Here is a 27,409-nt window from a genome sequence, read left to right on the forward strand (position 1 = left end):
CGATTGTCAATCATAGACTAAATATGCTTAGGCAACAGATCATTGCATAATGGATGGGAATGGAACGTTACAGTACACAACTAGAACTATCTTAAAAAGTAAACTGTTTTAAAACAGCTAAGAGTATTCTTAAATTGCCAAACTTCTTCAAATAACACATATCCAAGAATATTTGAAATTAATAAATATTTTACAAAAATGAAATAGATGTTAAAGTTTACACAGCCTTGAGTCAAACAAAGAAATACAAAAATAGCTCATTACAATTAATACGGTACAATATACATAGTGAAACGGAAAACATAATGAAACCATTAAAAATATATAATTATCCCAAAAATAAAAAGTGCAATATTGAATTTAAAGAAAAATGCAGAAAATAAGTGGAAATATACCTTTGAAATGCAACTACCATAAAATAGTAATTAAATACTAAAGATGCAAACCATTAATTGTTACAAAATATTGAAGTCATGAAAAATCATACGCAATGAATGAAATAAAAAGGTCAAAAACTACAAAATACTCAAAAAGTAACAAAACAGTTATCAAACTAACCGAAACGGGATATCTACTACATATAACCATAAAAAAGTTGAGTTATGCATATGTTACCAAAATGTAATAAATTAATCAAAACACATAAATGAGTAAAGCAAACATTAGGAAAGGTTATTCACATAACGTTTACAAACTAGTTGATATGCCATATTAGTTTATGAAAACCTAGAAAATGTTTAACAGCTGAACATAAATGGAAAATATAAAATGATATAGAAAGTAGAAAACAATCCATTGTTTTTTTATTCTTATACATTGTTACTCTCTAAGATAGTGCCCAAAAATAGAACAGAAGCCACATACCATAATGCACTGCTTCAAGTAATTGAAAACTGTGGCCTTAAGGGGGAAGCTCTCGCCTCGAACCACAGAGTAGGGCAGTGTGAGGTCCACAAAGAAAGGCTTAAAGGCAGTGACTGAGGCTGTAGTGGAGAGGCCAAAACCCTTGCTGGCAGTGCAGAATGTCATGGAGTCCCACCTGGTGATGGTGTCCGGTAGTGTGACCTCCACATTTGTCTTTCCTGATGCACTGGATGAAATCAACAGAGACATACAATTAGAAAAAATGCCATGAAGGAGAAGAGAAAAATAGACTGGCACCAGAGAGTTGAATAAGACTTCATTAAGTAAACAGTGGTTTGCCTTCATATAGTAAGAGTTAAAAGTAGTAGAGGTAAGACATAGCTTTAAAAGTGCAAAGATGGTTCCCTGATATTTTCTGGTAGGTTCTAAGTGTATTCTGCATGGAAATGACATGGCTTAGTTCCCCCCAGCATTGATGTCTTCAATAAATTGTCCAGATGTTTGGAGTTACTTGCACTGGAGCACCCCGTTTCAGTGTCCCTGAAGTTTGAGCTGGCTTCTGGGTCCCCTGAACTTTGGGCTGTTCTTGTCCAGCTTTTTGTCTGCCATATTTTAGTAGGCAGAATTTGTTCTGGAGGCATGGGAGCTGCAGACAGCATTTTTCTTTATCTAATACACATCCATCCAGGGAAGACTGCTGGGATGTCCTATTCATTCTAAGTACATGAATCCTCCAAATTTGATCTGATTTAGACTTATCTACATCCAATCTTTTCTCAGTGTGGTCTATTTTCCACAAAATGTTATTTTTTACTGAAGATAATATTTCTGCAGTCTTTTCACATGCAATCCAGGACAGTGGTACAGGAAAGGAGATGATCTTATTTAAGAGAGAAGGATGGTTCAGAAGAGAGACATATGGCTCCAGTTAGGGAAATTGGAACAGAGAGTGAAGGAAGGTCCTAGGATACTCATAAGGATACAGGACGGAATTCCAGGAGAGGGATTGTCCACCGAAGTGAAAGATGAAAAACAGAAAGCCATAGACAATTAGAGAAGTGCTGTACAGAAGGGAAAGTACACAAAGGAGGGCAGTCCAGCATAGTGGAGGAAGGTCCTGTGAACATTAAGGCAATACATAAGAAATAAGGATGGTCCCAGACAGTCCAATAAAAAAATGAAGGCCCAGATGACAGACACATACATAAGTAGAAAAAGAAGCCCAGGAGACAGACTGACTGACTTTAAACTAGCAGGACTATACAGGGAAGATTAAACGTCCATGTGAGTTAATGATGGCATACAAAAGAAAGGCAGTGAGAGGTATTGCAGGAGAGCGTACAAGCCAGGAGTGAAGGAAGGCTCAAGAAAAATGACAGTACAGGAAACAGAAGAATGGCTTAATAGTGAAACTGTTTATACAGAGCAAAATGAAAATGCAAAAGGAAGAGAAGGATGGGCTATGATAGAAGAAGATGTACCAGGTGAAAGAAATGTCCAGGACAGAGAAGAATAGTACAGAACAGTAATGGATGTTGCAAGAGAAAGAGGTTCAGCAGAAACAATGATCCAGGAAAGGGAGACAGTGTGTCCAAAAGTGAAAATCAATGCCCAGGGAGTAAAGGACAGTGTAAAGGAGGGAGAATAAGGTCTAGAAGAGAGGTAAAAATACAAGGAGAGGGACAAATAGACGATACGAGTTAGTCAACTGAGATGTTGAGATGAGATGATGAGAAGATAGACGGAAGTGAAGAAGGGGAACAAAAAGTGTATTCTGCTTCTAATGCTGACAAACTTGAGGGGGGGTCACACTGCACTGCAATATAACTGTTTTTGTAAAATGAGGTTGCATATAGTAGGCAGGAATACAGAGAACCTTTGAAGGCAATAAGTAGTGAAACACCAACAGTAACCATACCTTTTGGTGTTATGTTTTGAAATTACTTTTTTCTTAAAACATGCATGTAACAAATTTGCATAATGGAGAATATGGGTGATTCTGGGGATTATTCATATTTTAACAGATGATGGACCGCTTCTAAAAACTGGCAGCTGTCCTGAATATCCTCTTCATTGGTGAGTGTGTTGGGACACAACTTTATATTCTGCCTAAGTTGTGTCAGACTTTTATGTAACTCAAACAATTTATTTCCTATATTCTTTTCGGCAGGGAGAGCTCTTCATTTTCTACATTTAGTCATAAACGTTCATGCAGACGAAACTAAATCCATTATAAAGACAACCCATCTCTTTGTTACATGGTACTCCCTGAACAGGATCAGTGTCCTCCAACCAGACCACCATTTACCCAATAGTAGCCTGCATTGCTTGTTGCTACCAGCCCAGTTGGAAAAATAAATCTTTACCTGGTAAGCCACTAGAAGAAAGGTGGTGTTGGCCACTTGGGTCAAGTATGTCCCTCTTTCAGAAATATGTATAGCAGATACTCAGAAATCATTTCATACTTCCACTAGACATTATTGTCTAGCTGAAGATGTTCAAGCTGATACTCCAAAGGGTCAGGCAGCTCTGACAAAATGTATTCAATTAACCCGCTCAATATTATTGTCTTTTTGTAATTCTTATTTGTATATATTTTGATTTCCTCCATTAACTGCAGAAGTGTAAGGAAATACGCTTTATACTCCAGTCTTCGTTCATGACTGTCTGTTAGAATCCTACAATAGAAAATATTTCTTATTTTTAGTCCTAGTTCTGTATCATAGGTATTCTTACTGAAGTCATGAACAGCCTAGCCTCCTTCCAAGATGTCCATATGATACAATTATATACTAATATGCTCTTTGGGATGTCATATTCTCCTTTTCAAAATGAACTGAGTCTGTGAAGCAAACCCCCAGCACAGTGCATGCTGAGAAATGGAAGTTGCTCTCTTAAAGTTACAGTGTATGCTATGTCCAACTGATACACTTTTGACCTAATAGATCCCTTTGCGTTCAATTTTTTCACAGCTATATTGGCTAGCTATTTTATCACATATGTGCAATATCTGCGGTTTAAAATCATAATTATACAACTATAGTTTTATCTACAGAAGAAATTCAGCTCCAGTTGACCTGTCACAGACTTATGGAGGTTTCACCAGACTGATCAACAATGAGGTGACGGAACGATTCTATGTCCATGACTATCAGTGAGAATCTTACTAGGCAGAAATGTAATTACAATGTAGCGGTGGCCTGGCTACAGTGATGGGCAAAACAAATGCACAGACAAGACAAACCTGAAACAAGCTATCATCCTCTCCGACACAACATAAAATAACACACTATGGCCCTGATTGTGAACTAGGTATAGTGGTAATTACTGCATGCAAGGGTAATTAGCACATGAATTTACAGACTTGTCTGATCATGTGTTAAAAACTGCAGTATTTGGTCCACATTTGCGATTTAACACATAGCTATTTATAGCATGTGATCTTTACCACATGCGAAAAATAATGCATGTTGTAATAACACCCAATTACAAGCATGACTGGTCACTGAAAAAGCGTGGATAATACCACCTTAAATTTTCTCCAGTCAAAAGGAGGTGGCAAAAACTGTTGAAAGTGTCGGCACTGAAAGAAAAGTTGTAAAACAATATAAAAAACTACAACCAATGCAATAATGCAAATCAAAAACTTAGTAAATGTACTGTTTGAGATGGAAAATTAGAATCACACACTGCCTGCACACAGGGCCAGACCTACATAAACAGCCATAGATATGTGAAGCTCACAGAGGTAACAGCAGCATCTCACATCTCCATTCCACAGTACGCCGCCATGGAAGCAGCACTGCTATGCCACTCCGTCATGCTATGCCAAATCCATGCTGATGCAATGAATCATTCAGCATGAGGATGGAAACCAGGCCATCAACCAATGACCACAAATGGCACACCAATCCAGGATGAGAGTGAGGATTGACAGAATAATGCTCAAAGCTGTAAACGTGTGTCAGCTTGAGATCCAGAGGACATACAGGCTCGATTTGGGCAACATAGAGATTTTCTGCCCTCCCACCATAACATTTTACCAGCACCAGAATTCTTTGCAACAGGCTCCACAAAGCAGACAGTAAGATTGGTGCAAGGCATTTCTGAGTCAATCTTCAGCAAAATTCTCTAAGTGATGGATGCTTTGCAGCGAATGAGTGTGCATCATGGTTCCCCATGGACACCCATGTTTGTCAATGCCAGCAAAGCAAACATCTTAAGCTATAGCATGATTTCCTGACACCTTAGGGTTTTTGGACTGCACTCGTATACACTTGGTGGTCCCACAAAGACAGGAACAAGTGTGCTGCAACCATAAAATGAAGAACAGCAAACGTTTTGTGAGGTAGATATGTGTATACTCAGCAGCTCTGTTACAGAAGCAACATTAGTCATACTCTAGTGACACAATGCCTTCAAAGTACTTGGCAGACAAATCAACCCTTCATTATCAAGAGTAGCATGCATTATGATTGTTCTAGTCCAATCTCAATATATGTCAGCAGTATCATCAGAGAGTTTTTAGCCCCTGTGACAGCACATAAATGGATCAATGTGAATATTTGTAACAGATGATATCAGTCACCTTCACAATGATGTTGATGCTCAGCCAGTCAGTTTTTTAATAACCACATGCCCTTCCATGATACTTATCTTGAATTCTTCTGGCCTCCAGACCTTCTTTCATGTCTTCCACTTCAGATGTGTTGTGGATGGTCATAATTCTTTTCTGTCCATAGCTTAAGGTGCAGCAGAAGTGGAGAAATACCACCAGTTGGCATGCTTTAGTGCTTGTGTGAGGCAACTTGCTTAGGTACCTAGCATTTCAAGGTTTGGAACCTGATTTTAATGTGCTCAATATGACGTGGATATATTGATACAGTATTGATTTTGTCCATTATCTCCTTCCACAGGTGTGTTCTTGTACATTTTTGCTGGCATCTGCAGCATGAAATGGTACAGTTGATGTCATGGTTTCTTACCACTTCCTTGACTGAGATCTTCAGCTCAGGATCTGTAAACTTCTACTGCTTTTCCCTGTTAGGTCCATGACTGAAGAGTTTGGAAGGTTGGTTTCTGCTTGTGATGATGATGTGATTTCAGAGTATGGCAACAGATTTGTTTGTCTTGCTTTAAAGTGCTTTGTTCATGTATAATGAACGCATTCACACTTCCACACAGGAAAGAGTTATTGGGGGTGTCCTGAGGTGCTTCTGTGTGTTACTCTGGTTGTTTCTGCTCCCTATGGATTTATGTTCTCATTCCAAGAACTTCCAATGCCTGAAAATGAGAACTTTTTGACACTTTAATCATGTGCTAATTATCGGGTGCAGTATTTACCAGGTGCGTGTCAACACCAGGACAGTACGCGCTCTACGGGCGACTAGAATGCAAAAACCCAACACCCTCAAGATAATGTAATTTATGCATTGTGCTGATATATTATTGTTTAACCTTTTGCATTGCAGATTTCATTCCTGAAGACTCATTCTTAAGGTGCTTATAAATACTGTTCATTTGCAATGTATTGCTGCAGGTTTTCAGAGTGAGTCAGGGTGTGGTCCCTTTCCAGGGCCTTCTAGAAGCTTTCCCTGCAGCATGCCTGGGTGTGGTTGTGGGCTGGGCCAAGACTCTATAAAAGGGAGCCAGCCCAGCTGCACATGCTCACTATTCAGAGGTCCCGGTGCAGAGCTGCAGCAACTCCCTGAGTTCCTGTTCCGGTGGCTTACCTTGACCTTCCAGGCCTCTGCCCTTCTTACTACAGTGGTGATCTTTAGTCAGGGCGGTAAGACAAAGGTTGGGCTGGGCCCCCGACCCCGTAATCAAGGACGCTCAAATTCTTGGGCCTAATTATTTATGCTAAACAATTTGCTTTTGCGCGTGTGAATGTGCGTTTGGACTTTTCATGGCATTTGCGTGCTGGCTTTCGAATCGGCAAGACGCGCAATTCTTTCCTTGTGCTAAATTCATGATATTCATTGTTCGCTACCATTCCTTGACAGTTACATGGTGGCCTTTGAATCAGCAAGACGCGCGATTCGTTTCAAAGTGATTTAAGCCTTGATATTCATTGTGGGCTACCATTCCTTGACAGTTACATGGTGGCCTTTGAATCGGCAAGACGCGCAATTCGTTTTCTAGTGATTTAACCCTTGATGTTCATTGTACGCTACCATTTCCTTGGCAGTTTCAGGGTGGAATTCCAATCGGCAAGACGTGCGATTCTTTCCTTGTGATTAGTTCATGATATTCATTGTACGCTACCATTCCTTGGCAATTTCTTGGTGGCGATTCGAATCGGCAAGTAGCGCGATTCGCTTCCTACTGACTTAACCTTTGATATTCATTGTGCGCTACCATTTTTTGCCAGTTACATGGTGGCATTCGAATCGCCAAGACGCGCGATTCCTTTCTCGTGTTTAATTCATGATATTCATTGTGCTCTACCATTCCTTGGCAGTTACATGGTGGCATTTGAATCGGCAAGACGTGCGATTTCTTCCTCGTGTTTAATTCATGTTATTCATTGTGCGCTACCATTTTTTGGCAGTTACATTGTGGCACTCGAATCAGCAATACGCGCGATTCTTTCCTCGTGCTTAATTAATGTTACTTACTGTGCGCTACCATTCTAAGGCATTTACTTGGTAGTATTTGAGTTGACAAGTCGCGTGATTTATTCCTTGAATCTACTTGTGTTATTCATGGTGCACAATCCTTCTATGGTGTTTAATACTTATATAAAAACCTGCAATGTGCGCAATTCACTTTCCAATGTTTTAAGAGAACACAAAAAGACCAGAGTTCTATATGTAATGCTGTGTGGTCCTGATATGTATTCTTAAAATAAGATTCATATGATGGTTCAGAAATTACTCAGATTTTTTCCTGATTCTCATGCTAAAGAAAGTACTTGAATCTGAAAGTTTAATATAACATCTCTTGTTTCCCCTACAGGTATTCAGTCATTTAAAAGCCTAGACTATTCTTAGGTTGTTCATGTTTTCAGAATGACGACGCTTAGAATCATAACATAGTACTGATTTCATGAGATGTAATTTTAATGTTGTGTGTTTTAACCTTTTCCTTCCTACAGGTCTCCTTCTCAGCTGTTCCCTTTCTAATCCCCTTTTCCCCACTTGGACTCTCTTAGACTCTGTGACAAATTTAATCAGAGTATTGGAGCTGTCTTGTGGTGGAAGTGTTGGGAACGTGCACAGACCCCAAGGATCTGGTGACTCTGACAGAATAGTGAGCCCATTAATTATTATCCTCCTGGTTTGTGTATGTTCTCAGCATGGCCACACTGGACGAGCTAGTCAAGGCTATCACCCAGCTCCAGTCAGAAGTGGTATCATCATAAGATTTGACAAATAGCCTAGCTGAGAGAGTGAGTCAGTTACAGGATAAGGTAGAGAAAAAGGAACAAAGTCCCACAGGTGTGTCTTGGCCAGGTACTTCTTCTCAGACTTCTGGAGGTAATCCGACAAACATTTCCCTCAATGTTCCTTCAGCCATTCCTTTAGCTCCCCCAGAACGTTTCTCAGGTGACCCCTTGAAAGCGCAATCTTTCCTGGTTCACCAGCAGACCACATACTTTTCCCGATGCCCAGCCCAAAGTAGCTTTCTTGATATCATATCTGTCTGGAGATGCAGCTACCTGGGCTATTCCTCTTGTGCGTAAAGATAGTCCCCTGTTGTACAACTCGAGAAACTTTGTTTGTGAGTTTGAGCAAGTTTTTAATTGTAGAACTGTAACACTGTCAGCAAATTGTGAACTATTAGACTTACGCCAGGGGAATCAGGATTTAGGGGGTTATTACAACTTTGGAGGAGGTGTTAATCCGTCCCTAAAGTGACGGCAAAGTGACGGATATACCACCAGCCGTATTAGGAGTCCATTATATCCTATGGAACTTGTAATACGGCTGGTGGTATATCCGTCACTTTACCGTCACTTTTGGGACGGATTAACATCTCCTTCAAAGTTGTAATAACCCCCTTAGTGTCATATTTAGCCAACTTTAATCGGCTGGTCGCTGAGACATCCTGGTCAGAGGAAAAACAAGCGGCCTTGTTTTACAAGGGACTCAAAGAGGAGTTAAAAGATATCTTGGTGCAAATCGACCCGCAACCTACAAACTGAAATATTCCTGGCGTGTTCACGATAACAGAGACTCAAGAACTCCAAAAGAAAGAACGCCAGAACCGATGGAGATTGGAACCATCAGGAGACCTTTGACCAAAGATGAAAAGGACCTACGCAGAAAAAATGGACAATGTCTCTATTGTGGTCGGAAAGGTCATTTCGTCAAAGACTGTTCAATCAAACCAAAGAACAAGCGAGGTCCAGTTCAGAAGGTTGCAGCCAATGCATCAGTCGAGTCGGAAAACTAACACACCCAAGATGCAGAGAAGGGTTGTTCTTGGGTGTCACCGTGGACCCTTCACAATCTAGACATCTCAAACTGGGAATAAGAGTTCTGGTTAAGAAAAATAACTATTTCAAGAAGGCTCTAGTCGATTCTGTGGCTACTGGGAGATTTGTTGATGCCCAATTGGTTCGTACATGGGGGATCCCATGTATTGAAAAGAAGACCCCAGCATTCATCCAGGCAGTCGATAGAAAACTCTTGACTGGAGGTCCGGTAACTCTTCAGACTGTCCCCTTGTCGGTGATTTGTGAAGATAAAAATCAAAGAAAGAAACATAAAGAGAAACTTATCCTTGACGTGATCCATGCTCCCCAGTATGGGATTATCCTTGGCTTGCCATGGTTAACTCATCACAATCCAGAGATTAATTGGGCAGAACGAAAGGTCGTGTTCTCATCTGCACTATGTAAAGAACAATGGGCCTGATTACAACTTTGGAGGACGGTGTTAATCTGTCCCAAATGTGACGGAGATACTACCTACCATATTACGAGTCCATTATATCTTATGGAACTCGTAATACTGTAGGTGGTATATCCGTCACATTTGGGACGGATTAACACCGTCCTCCAAAGTTGTAATCAGGCCCAATGTCTCCAAAGGACTCAAGAATCGGAAATTCCCAACTCTTACATAGCTACTGCCGCAGAGAAAGAAGTTCAGTTGCCCAAACAGTATTCATCTTATGAAGATGTATTTGATGAGAAAGAAGCAGAGAACTTACCTCCTCACAGATCCTATGACTGATCTAGTCCCAGGTGCGATACTCCCCAACTGTCGTGTGTATGCCAGTTCATTCAGAACATGAAAATCAACATCTACGAAAATACTTTGATCAATTCTTAGATACGGTTTCATTTGCCCCTCTAAGTCTCCCGCAGCTTCTCCTCCGTATTTTGTTCCGAAGGCGAATGGAGAACTTTGAACTTGTATCGACTATAGGGGTTTGAACAAAATCACCATCAAGAACAAATATCCTTTGCCCCTAATTCCGGTCTTACTGGAACAAGTAAAGAAAGCAAAAATCTACATGAAGCTTGACCTTCGAGGTGCTTATCATTTGGTCAGAAGGAGAGAGGGTGACAAATGGAAAACAGCGTTCAAAACAGGATATGGCGTTTTTTAATACACTGTCATGCCTTTTGGTCTGTGCAATGCTCCAGCAGCATTTCAATTTTTCTTGAATGACGTTCTTAGAGAGTACCTCGATATATTTGCCATAGTCTACATTGATGACATTTTGATCTACTCAGACAATGAAAATGAACATGTCCAACATGTCAAGAAAATTCTGACAGCCCTTCGTAAACACCATTTATATTGCAAACTAACCAAGTGTAAGTTTCATGTTACCACAGTTGAGTTTTTAGGGGTTATCCTTACCCTTCAAGGTATGGTGATGGCAGAAAAGAAAGTAAAAGCCGTATCTGATTGGCCCACCCCAAAGACTGTTCGTGATGTAAAATACTTCCTGGGGTTTGCAAATTTTTACCAGAGGTTCATGAATCATTTCTCCCAGACAGTGGCTCCAATAACTAAGCTAATAAGAAAGAAAGAAAAATTTGTATGGTCCCCAGAAGGCGATCAAGCCTTTTCAACTTTGAAAGAAGCTTTCTCCACTGCCCCAGACTTGACTCATCCAGATGCGGATCGACCTTTCATAGTGGAAGCTGATGCTTCAGATGTGGCGATAGAAGCAGTCTTGTCACAACAAAACAAAGACACTGGTCAACTTCATCCTGTAGCTTACATGTCTCGGAAGTTGAACAAAGCCGAACAGAACTATGTCGTTGCTGAAAAAGAGCTTCTGGTGATTCGTGATGCCTTTAAAGAATGGAGACATCATTTGTTGGGTACCAAATATACTGTCACAGTATATACTGGTCATCGCAATCTTCAATTCATGAGTTCCACCAGACTTTTGACTCCTCGGCAATTATGCTGGATGCTGTTTTTTGCAGAGTTTGATTTTGTGGTAACCTTCCAGCTTGGTAAAGATAATCGCAAAGCTGACGCCTTGTTCCGCCAAGAGTCTACCACGTTGCTTGCAGTTCAAACCTCCAGAGCTATCATTGCTCCTGACAAGGTTCTATGTATCATAAAAACTGAAGATTTCTTTGAAGACATCCGCAATTCATTCACTGTTGAAAAATGGCAGATGTGGGCCCAAGCAGATCCCAAAAGGTCAATCAAGCAAGGACTACCCTTTCATGATGCTCTTTTGTTCACGCCCACTACCAAACTTCGCAAGATAGTGTTTCACTGGTTGCATGTTATACCTACGGCAGGTCACCTAGGTACTCCTAAAACTCTTGAATTAATCCAACGCTATTTTTGGTGGCCTACCTTAACAAAAGATGTAAAAACAATGGTAAACAACTGCGAAGTCTGTGCTCGCACTAAAACAAGTCATTAAAAACCAAAAGGGTTGCTACACCCACTCCCAATCCCAAGTCGTCCGTGGGAGCACGTTCTTTAGACTTTATTACTTGTCTGCCAGTGGTTCAAGAGCATTCAGTAATTCTGGTGGTAGTAGATAGTCTCTCGAAATATGGACATTTCATTGCCTGTAAGAAATTGCCCACCTCTAGTGAACTGGCAACTATCTTACTGAATAGAGTGGTTTGTTGTCATGGACTTCCAAAAGTGATCCTCTCCGATCAGGGGTCGCAATTTGCTTCCAACTTCTGGAAGACCTGGTGTAAAACACTCCAAGTGACATCTACACTATCTACTAGCCACCCTCCTCAAACAGATGGACAAACGGAGAGACTAAATCAGACTTTGAAGCAATATCTACGTGCTTACGCTGAAAAAGCACTTCATTTTTGGACATCAATGCTCTGGTTAGCTGAGTTAGCCTACAACAACTCCTTCCACACTTCTACTGGTGTTACACCCTTCTTTAGTTTGTTTGGCAATCATCCTGACACCTTGCCCATCACAATTCCTCAAGAAAGTTCTCTTATTCCAGCTGTGTCAGAAACCATTCAACATTTGCATCAAACCCAGAAATTGATTCAACAGCATCTAGAAAAAGCCGAACAAAAATACAAAAAGCATTATGACAAGGAAAATTGTGAGTGACCGCAGTATCAACCAGGTGACAAAGTGTGGCTTTCCACAAAACATATAAACTTCAAGAAGAAGCACATGTTCAACCCCAAATTCATAGGTCCTCACACAGTCCTTCAGCAAATTAATCCCGTGACCTATAAACTGCAATTGTCAAGATCATTACGGATTCATCCAGTGTTCCATACTTCCCTCTTAAAAAAGGCAGTCCAAAAGGTCCGCCCTCATCCAGCTCTTGTTCTAGTACCGGGGGAAGAAGAATACGAAGTCAAGAAAGTGTTGGATTCTAAATAGAGAGGGCGTAACCTATGGTACTTAATCTCATGGAAAGGTTATGGCCCAGAAACTCATGGGTTTCCGCATCTGATATTCATGCTCCAGTACTTGTGAGACGCTTTCATCGTCTCAATCCAGACAAACCAGGCCCTAGAGCGCGTCTGGGAGAGGGGAGTACTGTCAACACCAGGACAGTGCGCGCTCTACGGGCGACTAGAATGCAAAAACCCAACACTCTTAAGATAATGTAATTTATGCATTGTGCTGATATATTATTGTTTAACCTTTTGCATTGCAGATTTCATTCCTGAAGGCTCATTCTTAAGGTGCTTATAAATACTGTTCATTTGCAATGTATTGCTGCAGGTTTTCAGAGTGAGTCAGGGTGTGGTCCCTTTCCAGGGCCTTCTAGAAGCTTTCCCTGCAGCATGCCTGGGTGTGGTTGTGGGCTGGGCCAAGACTCTATAAAAGGGAGCCAGCCCAGCTCCATGTGCTCACTATTCAGAGGTCCCGGTGCAGAGCAGCAGCAACTCCCTGAGCTCCTGTTCCGGTGGCTTACCTTGACCTTCCAGGCCTCTGCCCTTCTTACTACAGTGGTGATCCTTAGTTGGGGCGGTAAGACGGAGGTTGGGCTGGGCCCCAGACCCCGTAATCGAGGACGCTCGAATTCTTGGGCCTAATTTTTTATGCTAAACAATTTGCTCTTGCGCGTGTGAATGTGCGTTTGGACTTTTCATGGCATTTGCATGCTGGCATTCGAATCGGCAAGACGCGCAATTCTTTCCTTGTGCTAAATTCATGATATTCATTGTTTGCTACCATTCCTAGACAGTTACATGGTGGCCTTCGAATCAGCAAGACGTGCGATTTGTTTCATAGTGATTTAACCCTTGATATTCATTGTGCGCTACCATTCCTTGACAGTTACATGGTGGCCTTCGAATTGGCAAGACGCGCGATTCGTTTTCTAGTGGTTTAACCCTTGATGTTCATTGTACGCTACCAATTCCTTGACAGTTTCATGGTGGCATTCGAATCGGCAAGACGCGCAATTCTTTCCTTGTGCGTAATCCATGATATTCATTGTGCACTGCCATTTCCCTGGCAGTTTCAGGGTGGCATTCGAATCGGCAAGACGCGCAATTCTTTCCTTGTGATTAATTCATGATATTCATTGTACGCTACCATTCCTTGGCAATTTCTTGGTGGCGATTCGATTCGGCAAGACGCGCGATTCGCTTCCTAGTGACTTAACCTTTGATATTAATTGGGCGCTACCATTTTTTGGCAGTTACATGGTGGCATTCGAATCGGCAAGACACGCGATTCCTTTCTCGTGTTTAATTCATGATATTCATTGTGTTCTACCATTCTTGGCAGTTACATGGTGGCATCCGAATCGGCAAGACGCGCGATTCCTTCCTCGTGTTTAATTCATTTTATTCATTGTGCGCTACCATTTTTTGGCAGTTACATTGTGGCACTCGAATCGGCAAGACGTGCAATTCTTTCCTCATGCTTAATTAATGTTACTTACTGTGTGCTACCCTTCTAAGGCATTTACTTGGTAGTATTCGAGTTGACAAGTTGCGTGATTTATTCCTTGAATCTACGTTGTGTTATTCATGGTGCACAATCCTTTTATGATGTTTAATACTTATATAAAAACCTGCGATGTGCGGAATTCACTTTCCAATGTTTTGAGAAAACACAAAAAGACCAGAGTTCTAGATGTAATGCTGTGTGTTCCTGACATGTATTCTTAAAATAAGATTCATATGATGGTTCAGAAAATTACTCAGATTGTTTCCTGATTCTCATGCTAAAGAAAGTACTTGAATCTGAAAGTTTAATCTAACCTCTCTTGTTTCCCCAACAGGTATTCAGTCATTTAAAAGCCTAGTCATTTTAAGGCTATTCTTAGGTTGTTCATGTTTTCAGAATGACAAAGGCATAGAATCATAACATAGTACTGATTTCATGAGATGTAATTTTGATGTTGTGTGTTTTAACCTTTTCCTTCCTACAGGTCTCCTTCCCAGCGGTTCCCTTCCTAATCCCCTTTTCCCCACTTGGACTTTCTTAGTCTCTGTGACAAATCTAATCAGAGTATTGGAGCTGTCTTGTGGTGGAAGTGTTGGGAACGAGCACAGACCCCGAGGATATGGTGACTCTGACAGTGCGGCAAATAGTACACATCACAATTTAGCAAATGCAGTAAATACAGTAGAGATTCTGTGGTAAAACCTAGTAATTGGTGTTAATTAATACACGTGGTATTTCCCAACCCCCTCTGAATCGGTATTAAGCCAATGTTTAAGTTGGCAGTTTTTTATAACCAAACAAGTAATTAAGGTCATCAGATTCAGACTGGCAAGGCCCACTCTTGTATACAAATCTCAGGGGGTTTGTGATTCAATACAGAATTATTTTGAACTACTTGCAAATCGTTAGCCCAGTAAACAGCTTGTTAATAAATGGAATTTATTTGGAGAGAACCTTGAACACTTTCAAAAATATGTCTTTTGCCTCATATGTTGCTACAGCAACTCTTAAAGCAGTCTTTTTACATCATTACATACTTAATTGTCACTGTGTCACATAGAAAGTGGTCAATGGTCCTTGAGACCTCAAAAGTTATTAAGGCCAATAATAATTATATTACAGGAGACAATGGTAGACAAATACTTCTTGCTGGAGCAGAGAATAAGATTGTGGTCTAAAGTGAGTACATAAATTTGCCAAGTTTACGACTGAAAAGACTCTACAGTAGAGGCGGAAGCCTGTCCTATCCTTTATAAGCAGAGTTCTCCACCAGAACTGCAGAGCATCCGCACTCCTGAACTTACTATTAAATCGGAGTTTGCGAATAGCACAGGAATAGTAGGATTACACAAAAGTGTAAGTGTAACTTTGTGAATCAGGTTCTCTATGTTCTTATCACCTGCTGCTTGCATCAGAAAAGGGAGGCAATGAAGCTCAGAATACAGAGGAATACAGAGAATCTGGAAGGTTGTTCTTCTTGTTGATGGGGAGCCAGTGAAAGAGGAATGTGAAAGAGCTCAGGGTCTGATTCACAAAGGTAAACATACACTTTTGTGTAAGTTTATGATTTTTTTCAATTCACAAAGCAATTTCGAGAGTAGTATCTTAATGACTGCCTATCTTTTTGTTGGCATAGTCTCCGCCACAAGTGCAAAAACTCTGCAGTGGTAAAGATTGCTTTGTGAATTGCAAAGAATCATGAACTTACACAAAAGTGTATGTTTACATTTGTGAACGAGGCCGTCAGTGATTTTCTTCATAATCTAGCTATTGAAATATTCTCTTCTTCCAGTGTAGCTTTATCCATGTCTTTATTTCAATCGGGTTGGATGATTTGGGAGACTGGGGTTTCATTAGGGGTCGACACTCCATGCCAACTTTGAATGCAGTCACAAAGACTGCTTAGATCAGTGGTTCTCAACCTTTTGACTTCTGTGGACCCCCACCTTATCATTACTGGAACCCAGGGACCCCCACTGAATCATTATTGAAATCCGGGGACCCCCCCACTAAGTCATTACTGAAAGCTGGGGACCTAATCTGTTAATATTATTTAATCTTCTGAGGAGTCGCCCACAGAGAATGCTTTGCAGACCCCGAGGGGTCCCCGGACCAAAGGCCTAAATAACTACAGCATCCTAGCACTCCTACATGTGGAAATATAATTTTCCTCTTGCCTTCTGCTAGATGAACTGAGTATGGGGCTGAACGGGGCAGATCTCGTGCTTTACCTATGACTCTATTAAAATCTAGGCCCTATATAGAAGCCTAGGTGTAGAATAAAATGAGAGACAGTATCCCTGTCAAAAACAATATACATAATAGGGTCTTTAAATAGAGATGTATGCTTTGCATCCCTGTTGTATGATCTCTTCACTGCAGACATATAGGCCCTCATTCCGACCCTGGCGGTCATGGACCACCAGAGCCGGGGATGGAGGAAGCACCGCCAACAGGCTGGCGGTACTTCAGGGGCTATTCTGACCGCGGCGGTAACGCTGCGGTCAGAAAAGGGGAACCAGTGGTTTCCCGACGGTTTTCCCCTGCCCCAGGGAATCCTCCATGGCGGCGCTGCTCCGACCCCCTTACCGCCAGGAAGAGGCTGGCGGTATCGGGTGTCGTGGGGCCCCTGGGGGCCCCTGCAGTGCCCATGCCACTGGCATGGGCACTGCAGGGGCCCCCTAACAGGGCCCCACAAAGATTTTCAGTGTCTGCCATGCAGACACTGAAAATCGTGACGGGTGCCACTGCACCCGTCGCACGCCTTCAACTCCGCCGGCTCCATTCGGAGCCGGCTTCCTTGTTGAAGGCACTTTCCCGCTGGGCCCGGCGGGCGGCCTTCTGGCGGTCGCCCGCCGGCCCAGCGGGAAAGCCAGAATGGCCGCCGCGGTCATTTGACCGCGGTGCGGTCATTTGGCTGCTCCCGCCGGGCGTGCGGTTACCGCCGCCCGCGGGAGTCAGAATGACCCCCATAATCTGCCCTAGAAACCCATAGACCCTGTTTGCCAAAGCTAGGCAGATCTCTGGTAGCAATTATGCAGTATGCAGACAACAGGCCCTCATTCTGACTTTGGCGGGTGGCGGAGGCCGTCCGCCAAAGTCCAGCCGTCGAAAGACCGCACTGCGATCAAAAGACCGCGGCGGCCATTCGAACTTTTCCGCTGGGCCGGCGGGCGCCCTCCAAAAGAGCGCCCGCCGGCCCAGCGGAAAAGCCCCTGCAACCATGAAGCCGGCTCGGAATGGAGCCGGCGGAGTTGCAGGGGTGTGACGGGTGCAGTGGCACCCGTCGCGATTTTCACTGTCTGCATAGCAGACAGTGAAAATCATTGTGGGGCCCTGTTAGGGGGCCCTTGCACTGCCCAGGCCTGTGGCATGGGCAGTGCAGGGGCCCCCAGGGGCCCAACGACACCCGTTCCCGCCATCCTGTTTCTGGCGGTAAAAACTGCCAGAAACAGGCTGGCGGGAAGGGGGTCGAACACAGAGGATTCCCTGGGCCAGGGGAAAACCGCCGGGAAACCGCCGGTTCCCCTTTTCTGACTGGCGGCAGAATAGCCCAGGAAGCACCACCAGCCTGTTGGAGGTGCTTCCGCTGCCCTCTGCCCTGGCGGTTTCAAACCGCCAGGGTCAGAATGAGGGCCAACAGTGTGTTACCTAATAACACTAAACTAAAATGCACTCTAGGGAGCTACTGCAATAGGAATAAATTAGTCATCAATCTAAAAAAATCTAATCTTTTAGCCCTTCAGCCAAAGTGCAAGTAGCCTGATTTTTGGATGGTTCAGGATCTAAAATTAATGATAAATATATTAAGCATCCTCACATAAATGTCTGAGTCACTGCTTGGGGGATAAGTGAACTCCTCTCCATAACTGGATCCTGTAAAACTATGTGCGACTTGCTAACAGGTGGTTTAACTTGAATTTTGAAGAAAGCTTACTGCTCCATCAATAAAACTGGTACTATGGGCCATATAAGTAACATTTCTGCCAGTCCTGATATATGGCTTACAAGCTTTACCTCGGCACACTGGGAACCGTTTAGATCTTGGTCAAAGCAAGCTTTGTATGGTAATCTTTGATCTTTCCAGCTTTTCTTCTCAATACTAACAAGCAATTAGACTAGATGCATAAACATTATGGTGTTGGGCTCTGTCTAGAGAGGCTGATATTAATACTCTACAGTCATGGTCTCAGATGAATAATTCACACCCTGAGACCTTAAAATTCTCTTGGATTGTTTCCTGCAACTGACATTAGATGACTTAAAGTTCTGGAGCTTGAGGAACTAGAATCCCAATTAATTAGTTCAGAAAATAAATCTCCCTCACACATTGCCATAGTGGTCCCCAGCATTAAAGGGAACTACTTTTGAGGGCGGATGTGCTCCTTGTGAAGGAGCTGAATGCTTTCACATCCCCATAAAAAAATTAGCCAACGCTAAAATGGGCTGGCCCATGCTGTGTATTGCAGAGGGCAAGAGAAAAATGTGAATGACAAAGTAACAGACCAATGGATGAAGATGGCTGGCTGAAAGCCACTTAAGAACATTCCTACATTCCTAGTACAGACCTAAAAAGGATATATTTAGGGAGCATTTGAGTGTAAAAGGCACCAGAAATTGGTGGATGATGCATGCATGGATATTTACAGCCATTTTTAGATAGAGCAATTTTGATCGAGTATATACGTTGCCTCGTCTGTAATAATAACAACCTCAGGAAGGTGATAGTTGCCTCTACAGCTACTGTACCAAGGGCCTTGCTCCTATTTTATGCCACTTTCCAGAACTAACAGCAAAAAGGTGCTGATGTTTAATACCTGCTTTGTATAAAGCGAAGATCTGTGCCTGAATGCATGTGGGTGTATGATACTATATTGAGCAAAAAAATATCCACATACACAGATACCGTCAGAAAGAATTTAAAACATAAATATGGTGACCCTATACTTAAATGGTAAACACACAAATATTCATGGAAAACAAACACAGAAAAAAATCTAAAACACAATATTGTAAACAAAAACAATGAAATAATAAATATTGCCTATATATTAAAACTATTGGAACATAACAACCACAAAAAAACAAAATATCGAACTCCAGAAAATTGTCATCATTCTAAATAAATGCACGCAACGGGTGTTGCCCAAAACCTGGAAATAGTATATAAATGTGTAATAGTAGTTCCAAGTAGAAATATTAAGAACTGTAGATACTCACATTTGACATTCCCAATCAAAAAGAATCCATCATTGGTAACAATGAAATTTCTTGGACAGAGTGAATCAGTCAATTGTGATAAGCAAAAGACTGGGCCCGCTTAGTAAAATCACAGACGCGTATGATTCTGAGTATGGGCCAGATTTACAATAAACTGGTGCAGCACCAAAATCAGCAGCGTGACACTGTGCCAGTTTTGAATCGCAGGGATTTTCCATATTTACAAAAGTACAGTGCACCCCTGCTTTTCCCCCTGCTCCAGGGCTAAATTTAGTAGCCAGCGCCAACACAGGTACCCTTGCACCATAGAGAAAGGGTGTCTGTGTTTAAGGGATTTAATGTTTATGTGCAGGAAGGTACGCCTTCCTGCACATAAACAATCAGTCATGGTGGTTTTTCTCTTTCAATGTGTGCTGCAGAATGCACTACACATAGAAAAGGCAAAAACGAGGAGAAATTAAAGCATTTCTCCTTGATGCGCCAACTTAACGCCACCCCTGGTGTGGCGTTAGTTTTTGGCACAGCCACAGATTTACAGATTCTCGTAAAGCTGGGGCAGTGTCAAAAGGAAAGGGTGTTGCAGTGGAACACCCACAGCAACACCCATTTCACACCCCTCTGCCCCAGAAAACTGCATTGTGGGGTATATTTACAAGGCGGTGTTAAGCCACAAAAAGTGGCTTTATGCCTTCTTGTAAATATGCGTAATGGATGGTGCCACCCGAGCGTCACAAAAAGTGACACTGCGGTGGTGTTATGGGGCTTGTAAATATGCCCCTATGTATATGTGCTCAGCAGGCAGGTAATCACACATTGAGTTTAAAATAAAGAGTGCACAGTGTATATAAAGGAGGACATATACAATAGAACATCTCAGGAGTCTTTCTAGTAGATACACTTCTTTGACTTTCCAGTTGTCTGCCTCAACAAACTGGGCCCAGGAGAACAGAGGTAGGAATAGGCTACCTATAAAAGGGCAAAGGTAGCCACAAATTAGTTCAGCAAGTGTAGAAGGGGCAGGAAACCTGCCTCCTTGAAGCAAGTGTAAGTACTTGAAGGCTGCCGGAGTCAGCGTGCAGAAGGCATCCGCATCAGTTGGAGGACCGCACGAATCAGTAGGCAATACTGTTCAATTTGTGGATCAAGCAGCTTTCGGCTCTGTTAAGAAGGGCCTGAGTTTTGCTTGTAAAAGTTTAATAACTTCTCACCTGTGGGGTTTTTTCAATAACATGGTGCGCAATTAAGGGTGCTGACACCACTTTGTGCTGTATACTGCTTTCATGTTGAAAAAGTCTTGTTTTTATTTTCTGCGATGTTTGTCTCTTGTAATCATAAGAGCACTAAATGGCATAAAGCACATTATAAGAGTTGCAGTAGGTGTAATCTTTCGAAGTGATAATTCAATTAATTAATCAATCAGGATTCTTATAGAGCGTGGCAAATCACCCGTTCGGGTCTCAAGGCGTTGGGGTACCAGGGGGTGGGTACTGCAGCTCAGCCGAGGTGCAGAATGGCCAGTTCAGTAGAAGAGCCAGGTCTTGAGGACCTTCCTGATTTGAGGCAGGGAGGGAGAGTGATGTCTTTATATTTGAATTGCTTTGTGTTGTATGAAGATTCACAAGATACAATTCACACATTTAAAATGTCCCACAATCTTATTATGCCCCACAGAAAGGCTTGGTTTTAATTTTAATAACTGAATTTCTATGAGTGGAAAAAATTATTAACACAACCTGCTTGGTCTGTTCTTTGTTTCTCTTTTGGGGTCACTAAAAATTCCTGAAGACAATACTTGCTCATTTGAGGGAACGCTTTTCTAGCCCTTGTGGTTATCCCATTGCTTCAAATTTTTGGCAAGGAAATCTGGCTAGTGAAAATAGTCTTTCCTGAATTTGCAATTTTCTATGAATGTGGTGAAATTTCCCAAAAGGAAGGCTGTTTTAAATAACTCTATTAAATCAATGTATAATTAACAAGAAAATGTTTGCAGCAAAAGCAACTATCACACAGAATCATGCATTAACTACATCTTCAGGATTTCTTTCTGTGCCTTTCAGCCACAATGGTCATTTTTTGTGGCACAGCCCCCGTTGCTCATTTCTGCTTTTTTATTGTTACATTCTCCAACTCCTCTTTCAACTTACACACGAAGGCTATTTGCACATTCCATACCTCTGCTGCATCTACAACTACCGTATTGACATACACTCGGACTACACTCTTCTGAATGCAAATATCTTTTGTTCAAACCCAATCACCAGTTTTGAAGGTACAGGGTTTTGCTCCACGCCTCAGTTGACGCCCTTCTCTTACGAATTCACAATGGGTAAATCTCAGAGCATGGTATTTGATCTCTCAACATGCAAAAATTGCATTTTATTGTAAAACCTGTTGCTTTAAAATATAGTAATGAGTTCCTCCTTTCCATCCACATTACTGTATCATTTCATTCCTTTTACGTTTGAATCACGCAATTAACCCATGATTCCTTACATGATCAAGGCAGTGACTGATGTTTGACACAATTATATTTCAAACCTTCTTAGGCATGACTTGTGGTTCGTTTTCAGACCCTAGTTCCTCTGGATATCTCCACCATCATGAAAATTGCAAACGAGAAATGTTATTAATTCTGTGATTTTCACCTCAATCACTAGTTGAATAGTAATAGACGAACACACGTGTACCTTCCTCTTACAGCCGGACATGTATAGGGGCATGGAATGTCCACACCATTTGTTTGCTATGCTCCAGTTGAATAATGCGAGTTTCCATAATAACTTTGTCACTCATAGTACATGCAATGCACACTCAGAAACATTTTAATGTCCCTATCCATCCCTGGTCACCCCAAAAATAAATGTAGCCCTTTGATTCATCCCAGACATGCCACTGTGTCCTTCATGCAACAATAGTACCATCTTCGTTCTCAATGTAGTTGGGACCACAGGTTTATATGATCTTTTCACAATACCCTTAGAATTTGAGAACTGCAACCATAATGATTTATAATTCCTGATGCCACTAAATTTGTCTGTGGTCTTCAGCAATCCTTTTGAAATGTACCTTCAGATTCACAACAGTTTCTCATCTTTATCAGCTTTCATCAACCATTTCCCTTTGCTGATCACTCTTCCGCTACTTGATTTCCTACTAGCCACTTATAATTTATCCTCCATTGACTCCTGTATATCCTGAATTAGCAATCAAGATAAGCACTTAGCATTAATATTGTCTGACTCGAAAAATGTTTCCTTGTAAATGGTAAATCCACTGTACTAAGCATGGAGACACTTTACTGGCTTATTTTGTCTACAAAAATAAACTAATGGCTTGTGGTCGGTATGAATTTCAATTGCTGTTCCCCATAAATAAGTGCGGAATAGTCCTCCACTGCCAAACAACACACCAATGCTTCCTTCTTGATGACCAAAGTTTCTGCATCTCTGAGTATTCTAGATGAAGTGCTATCAATCTTTCAACATCTTCAATAGAGCACCATACGTATTTGACACAATCTATTGGTCTTACCTCCTGAGGCATATGGTTTCAATGCCATGGTGTTGGCCAAAGGCATTTCTCACAGGTCATACGTGGCGCACTTCAAATATCATAACATATTGTGCACATATCATAAAAATAAACAAAGAACAATGTTTCCAATCCCCATATAAATTTAAATAAATTGTCAGCAATTTTGGAGTGGAGCATACAGTATATATATCAAATCATGATTCTGTTGACTTGATATCATATTTCAATTTGTCCCCAATAATCATGTCATACCAACTGAGGTAAATTAATAAATAACAAATTACTCAATCATTTTAAACAACATTAGCGTTTAGAAAACAAAATCATGCATCATCGTCCTGATACAAAATATTAAAACAATGTCAAGTGAGAGGACAAAATGCATGGTGTTCATCAACACAGTTAACTCAAATAATGTCATTTGTATTTCCAAAAGAGTAATGTCTAATGGGCTAATGTCAGGATAAAATTATCTTCATAATGAAACCATTTCTTAAATCATCCTCAAATACCAGCATTAACAAGGATTGTGTAGGAACATAAAAAACTGTTCTGCCGAAGTGGGCTGGTGTGGGAATTTTGGGTAGGCACTTAGGGGATGCCAACCCAAAAGACATTCTCCAGAATGAAAATATACTCACCTGTAATCCTAGTTTTCTTCCAAGGGAATCCTCATCATATGCTTAAACATATCTTAGGCCTGCCCATGTGTGTGGATCATGATGACTTTTGAAAAACAAAACATAAAGATATACATACATTTCCCACAAAGCAGTCCATTTCACAATGGATAGTTTTTTGTATAGTCTTTGCATACCAATTGGCAAAGAGACTCTTACATGGTAGACCTAAAGCTCAATTCTATTCAAGGGAAAACGGCTATAATAGCCCTTTCTACTAATGTTCCCATTTTAGAGATTTGTAAGGCTGCAACCTAGAGCTCGATCCACACTTCAACTAGGCATTGTTGCCTACATTCAGATTCCATGGAAGATACTGTCGTATGGCAGGCAACTTTAAGGTATCTTTTTGGGTAATTGGTGATGCTGTCACCATTTCTTGTCCGCACTTGTGGGATGGGCTTGCTATTCTATTCAGTGCTTATGAGTATTGATGAGGACCCCCTGGAAGGAATGGAAAAGTTGTTTATCTGTATTCCTAGTTCTCTACCAGGGGAATCATTATCATAGACATAAGCAGCTCTCCTTCTTCCCAGAGAAATACTACAGTTATCATCAGTTTGTGACCCAGAATGTTCCATTGTTACATAAAAATGACCTGACCTGACTGTCACCTGTGGGGCATGATGGGATGCTGGGTGTGTTGTGACGTTCTTAAATCAATGAATCAATCAATCAGTATTTATAAAGTGCATCTATTCACCCGTGAGGGTCGCAAGGCACTGGGGGGGAGGGCAGCGGCCTCATCCGAAGAGCCAGGCTTGAGTTTCTTCCTGAAGATGGTGAGCGACGGGCTTTGTCTGAGGTGTAGGGGGAGGTTGTTCCAGCACTTCACTACAGTGTAGGTAAATGATCATCCTTCGGCGGTGGTTTTGCGGATGCGAGGGACGGTGTCCAATGTCATCTGGGTGGAGTGTGGGGATCTGGCAGGGGTGTAGAAGGAGACACAATGGTTCAGGTAGGTTGGTCCTGCGTTGTGTATGGCCTTGTACGTGTGGGTGAGAAGCTTGAAGGTGATTTGCTTCTCGACCGGTGACCAGTGGAGTGTCCTCAGGTTTTGGGAGATGTGTTCTCGGCGAGGGAGGTCCAGGATGAGTCTGGTGGTGGCGTTCTGGATGAGTTGAAGTTTTTTGATGTTCCTAGTTGAGGTGCCGGCATAGAGGGCGTTGCCGTAGTCGAGCTTGCTCGTAACTAAGGCATGGATGACTGTCCTCCGACAGTCTGCTGGGATCCATCTGAAGATTTTCCAGAGTTTGCAGAGTGTGTGTCAGCAGGAGTAGGTGACAGAGTTTACCTGGCAGGTCATGGATACGGAGTAGTTGAGGATGATTCCTGAGTTGCGGGTGTGCTCGATCGGTGCGGGGAGTGCTAAGGGATGTGGGCCACCTTGAGTCATCCCAAACTGAGGTGGCATTTCCGAAGATGATGAGCTCTGTCTTGTCGAAGTTGAGCTTAAGGTAGCTTTCTCTCATACAGGTGGTAACGGCTTCCATTCCTGCATGAAACTTCCTTTTGGCCATGTCCAGGTCTTCGGTGAGGGAAATGATGAGTTGTGTGTCATCGGCATATGACACAATGTTCATACCGTGGCTTCCGACGATGGCAGCAAGAGGGGCCATGTATATGCTAAACAGCGTGGGACTCAGTGAGGATCCTTGGGGGACTCCGCAGTTGACTCCTGTGGGTCTGGAGGTGTAGGGTGGGAGTCTGATCCTCTGCATCCTCCCGGAGAGGAAGGAGTGGACCATTCAAGGGCTCTTCTGCGGATTCCTATGTTGTGGAGTCTGGGGTGGGAGACCGTGTTGAAAGCTGCTGAGAGGTCGAGGAGTATGAATGCTGCTGTGTGGCTGCAGTCTAGGAGTAATCAGATATCGTCGGTGGCTGCCAGGAGTGTTGTCTCCATGCTGTGATTGCTGCGCAAGCCGGACTGGTAGCTGTCCAGAGAGTTGTTGGCCTCGATGAAATTCCGTAGTTGTGCGTTGATTGCTTTCTCTAGTGCTTTGGCGGGGTAGGGTTGCAGCGAGATGGGCCAGAAATTATTTTGTTCTGCTGGGTCGGCGAAAGGTTTCTTTCCTTTTCTTTCTTGGTAGTAATTCATTATTACTTCTATTACCTTTTTTTGCTTCTTTATCTTCCACTTGTGTTATCTTTTTCTTTTTACTACTATTATTTCTTCAACTGCTTACCTTTCTCTTCACAAATTATTTTTCTTTCCTTCCTTTTTCATATCATTTACTTTTTAAATATTTGTTTCGTTTTTTCCTACACTTTTTTTTCCTCATTCAACTCTTTCTCACCTTTTCAAAGCTTTTCCTTTTTTGTCTTTCTTCTTTTAATTTCACTACCACTTTGCTTGGTCACTTCCTCATAGTCTTTTTTCTTCCCCTTGAGAGACCCTGTTTACATCTCATTGAGGGTGTGCTGTGGTTCTTTCACACCATCAGGAATTCAATGACTCAGAGGTTGGGACCCTAGAGAGTATATGTTTTGAGGCCAGGTAATCCTGTTAAAAGAACCCCCCTGATGTGCTGAGATCATTAAATATAAGTTATACCCAATTTATTAATGTTAGGAGAAAGGAGGAAGCTAGATCGTAACAATGCCCAACAGCATTTTGGAAAGGAAACTTGGGCAAAATAAGTGAAAAGTTAGAGACACACTGACATAACTGTTCATGCATATCTGTTGGATGTAGGGCTGCAGGGGGTGCTGCACCACCCTCACAATAACCATTCTCAAGTTCTGAAGGTGAATGAGCATTAAAGATGATGTCTTTATCCTGCCACATGTCACACTGATGTTCAATGTTAGAGTAGTCTTCTAACAAATTGCTGCTTATTACTTCAACATGGAAAATCGTGTTTACCTTTCGTTCTCTGACTGCAAAGTGAGAGAATTATTTTAACTGAAATCTGTGACAATCTTGCTGGTGTGAAAGAAAAGGATATAGGATGTTTTTTTTTCCTAACAAGCAACACAATGTAGATGCCTGTAAATGAACTGTACAAATATTTAAAATATAAATAAGCATTTAGGAAAGCACAAAATAAGCACTTCTTTGTAATTTTGAAGTGTGAAGATTTTAATAGGATCAAAACAAATAAAGACACTTTAGTTGATGATTTGCAAGTGACAAATATTCACTGAAACCCGATATCCTCTCATTACTGTTGGTGCTCTATAGTTTTATCAGTAAAACTGTACATCTGTGCAGAGTTTGTGGCCATTTCAATGGAAAATGTGCTGTCTGTAAATGTATCATTGATTGCAGCATCCCTACTCTGAAAATTGTTCCAACACCACTGTAACCATCAAGAAAGGAAATAGCAAAAGATAAGAGAGTGAGGTCTTACTCCACTTGCACCAAGCTCCAGAGCCACGTCTCTGGGAAGAATGTGCGGACGGTCTGCGGTGGAGATGGACCAGACGCCGCACTTTCCAAGGGTCCCCCTGGGGCATTTAACATCGTGACTTAAAGGGAGAAATAGAAAACACAAACTTGATATAAAGAAATAATAACACTAAAAATTATGTTAAATAGTTACAAAGACCACAAGTACATAACATAAACAAAATAGTAGACAGATGATTAATAAAAGGTATTACCCAGTTCTAGGGCACTCATTTTATAGAATTAAGGAAGTTGAAAGGCTGGGAGGGGAAAGAAGTTAGTCTTCATCTGCTTATTTGCATATCTAGTTCAGCACAAAACAAGCCTGACAATTAAATGGGGCAATCCCATGCATGATTTTTGGTAGTTGTATACTTTTTTGAGGG

At 41.8% G+C, this 27,409-nt stretch overlaps 1 protein-coding gene across 2 annotated transcripts in view; it reads right to left on the bottom strand.

Moving 5' to 3' along the window:
• The window catches only part of LOC138303675 (alpha-2-macroglobulin-like protein 1), a 599,538-nt gene that overhangs the window by 228,034 nt on the left and 344,095 nt on the right, over window positions 1-27,409 (bottom strand). For both annotated transcript variants that reach the window (XM_069242992.1, XM_069242993.1), the window contains exons 18-19: window positions 26,986-27,103; window positions 865-1,090 (exon numbers count right to left, since the gene is read on the bottom strand). In XM_069242992.1, coding sequence (XP_069099093.1) covers window positions 865-1,090; window positions 26,986-27,103 — 344 coding nt within the window. The remainder of the gene's footprint in view (window positions 1-864; window positions 1,091-26,985; window positions 27,104-27,409) is intronic.

The sequence above is a fragment of the Pleurodeles waltl genome, chromosome 7 (genome assembly GCF_031143425.1).
Source record: "Pleurodeles waltl isolate 20211129_DDA chromosome 7, aPleWal1.hap1.20221129, whole genome shotgun sequence".
Taxonomy (NCBI): Eukaryota; Metazoa; Chordata; class Amphibia; order Caudata; family Salamandridae; genus Pleurodeles; species Pleurodeles waltl.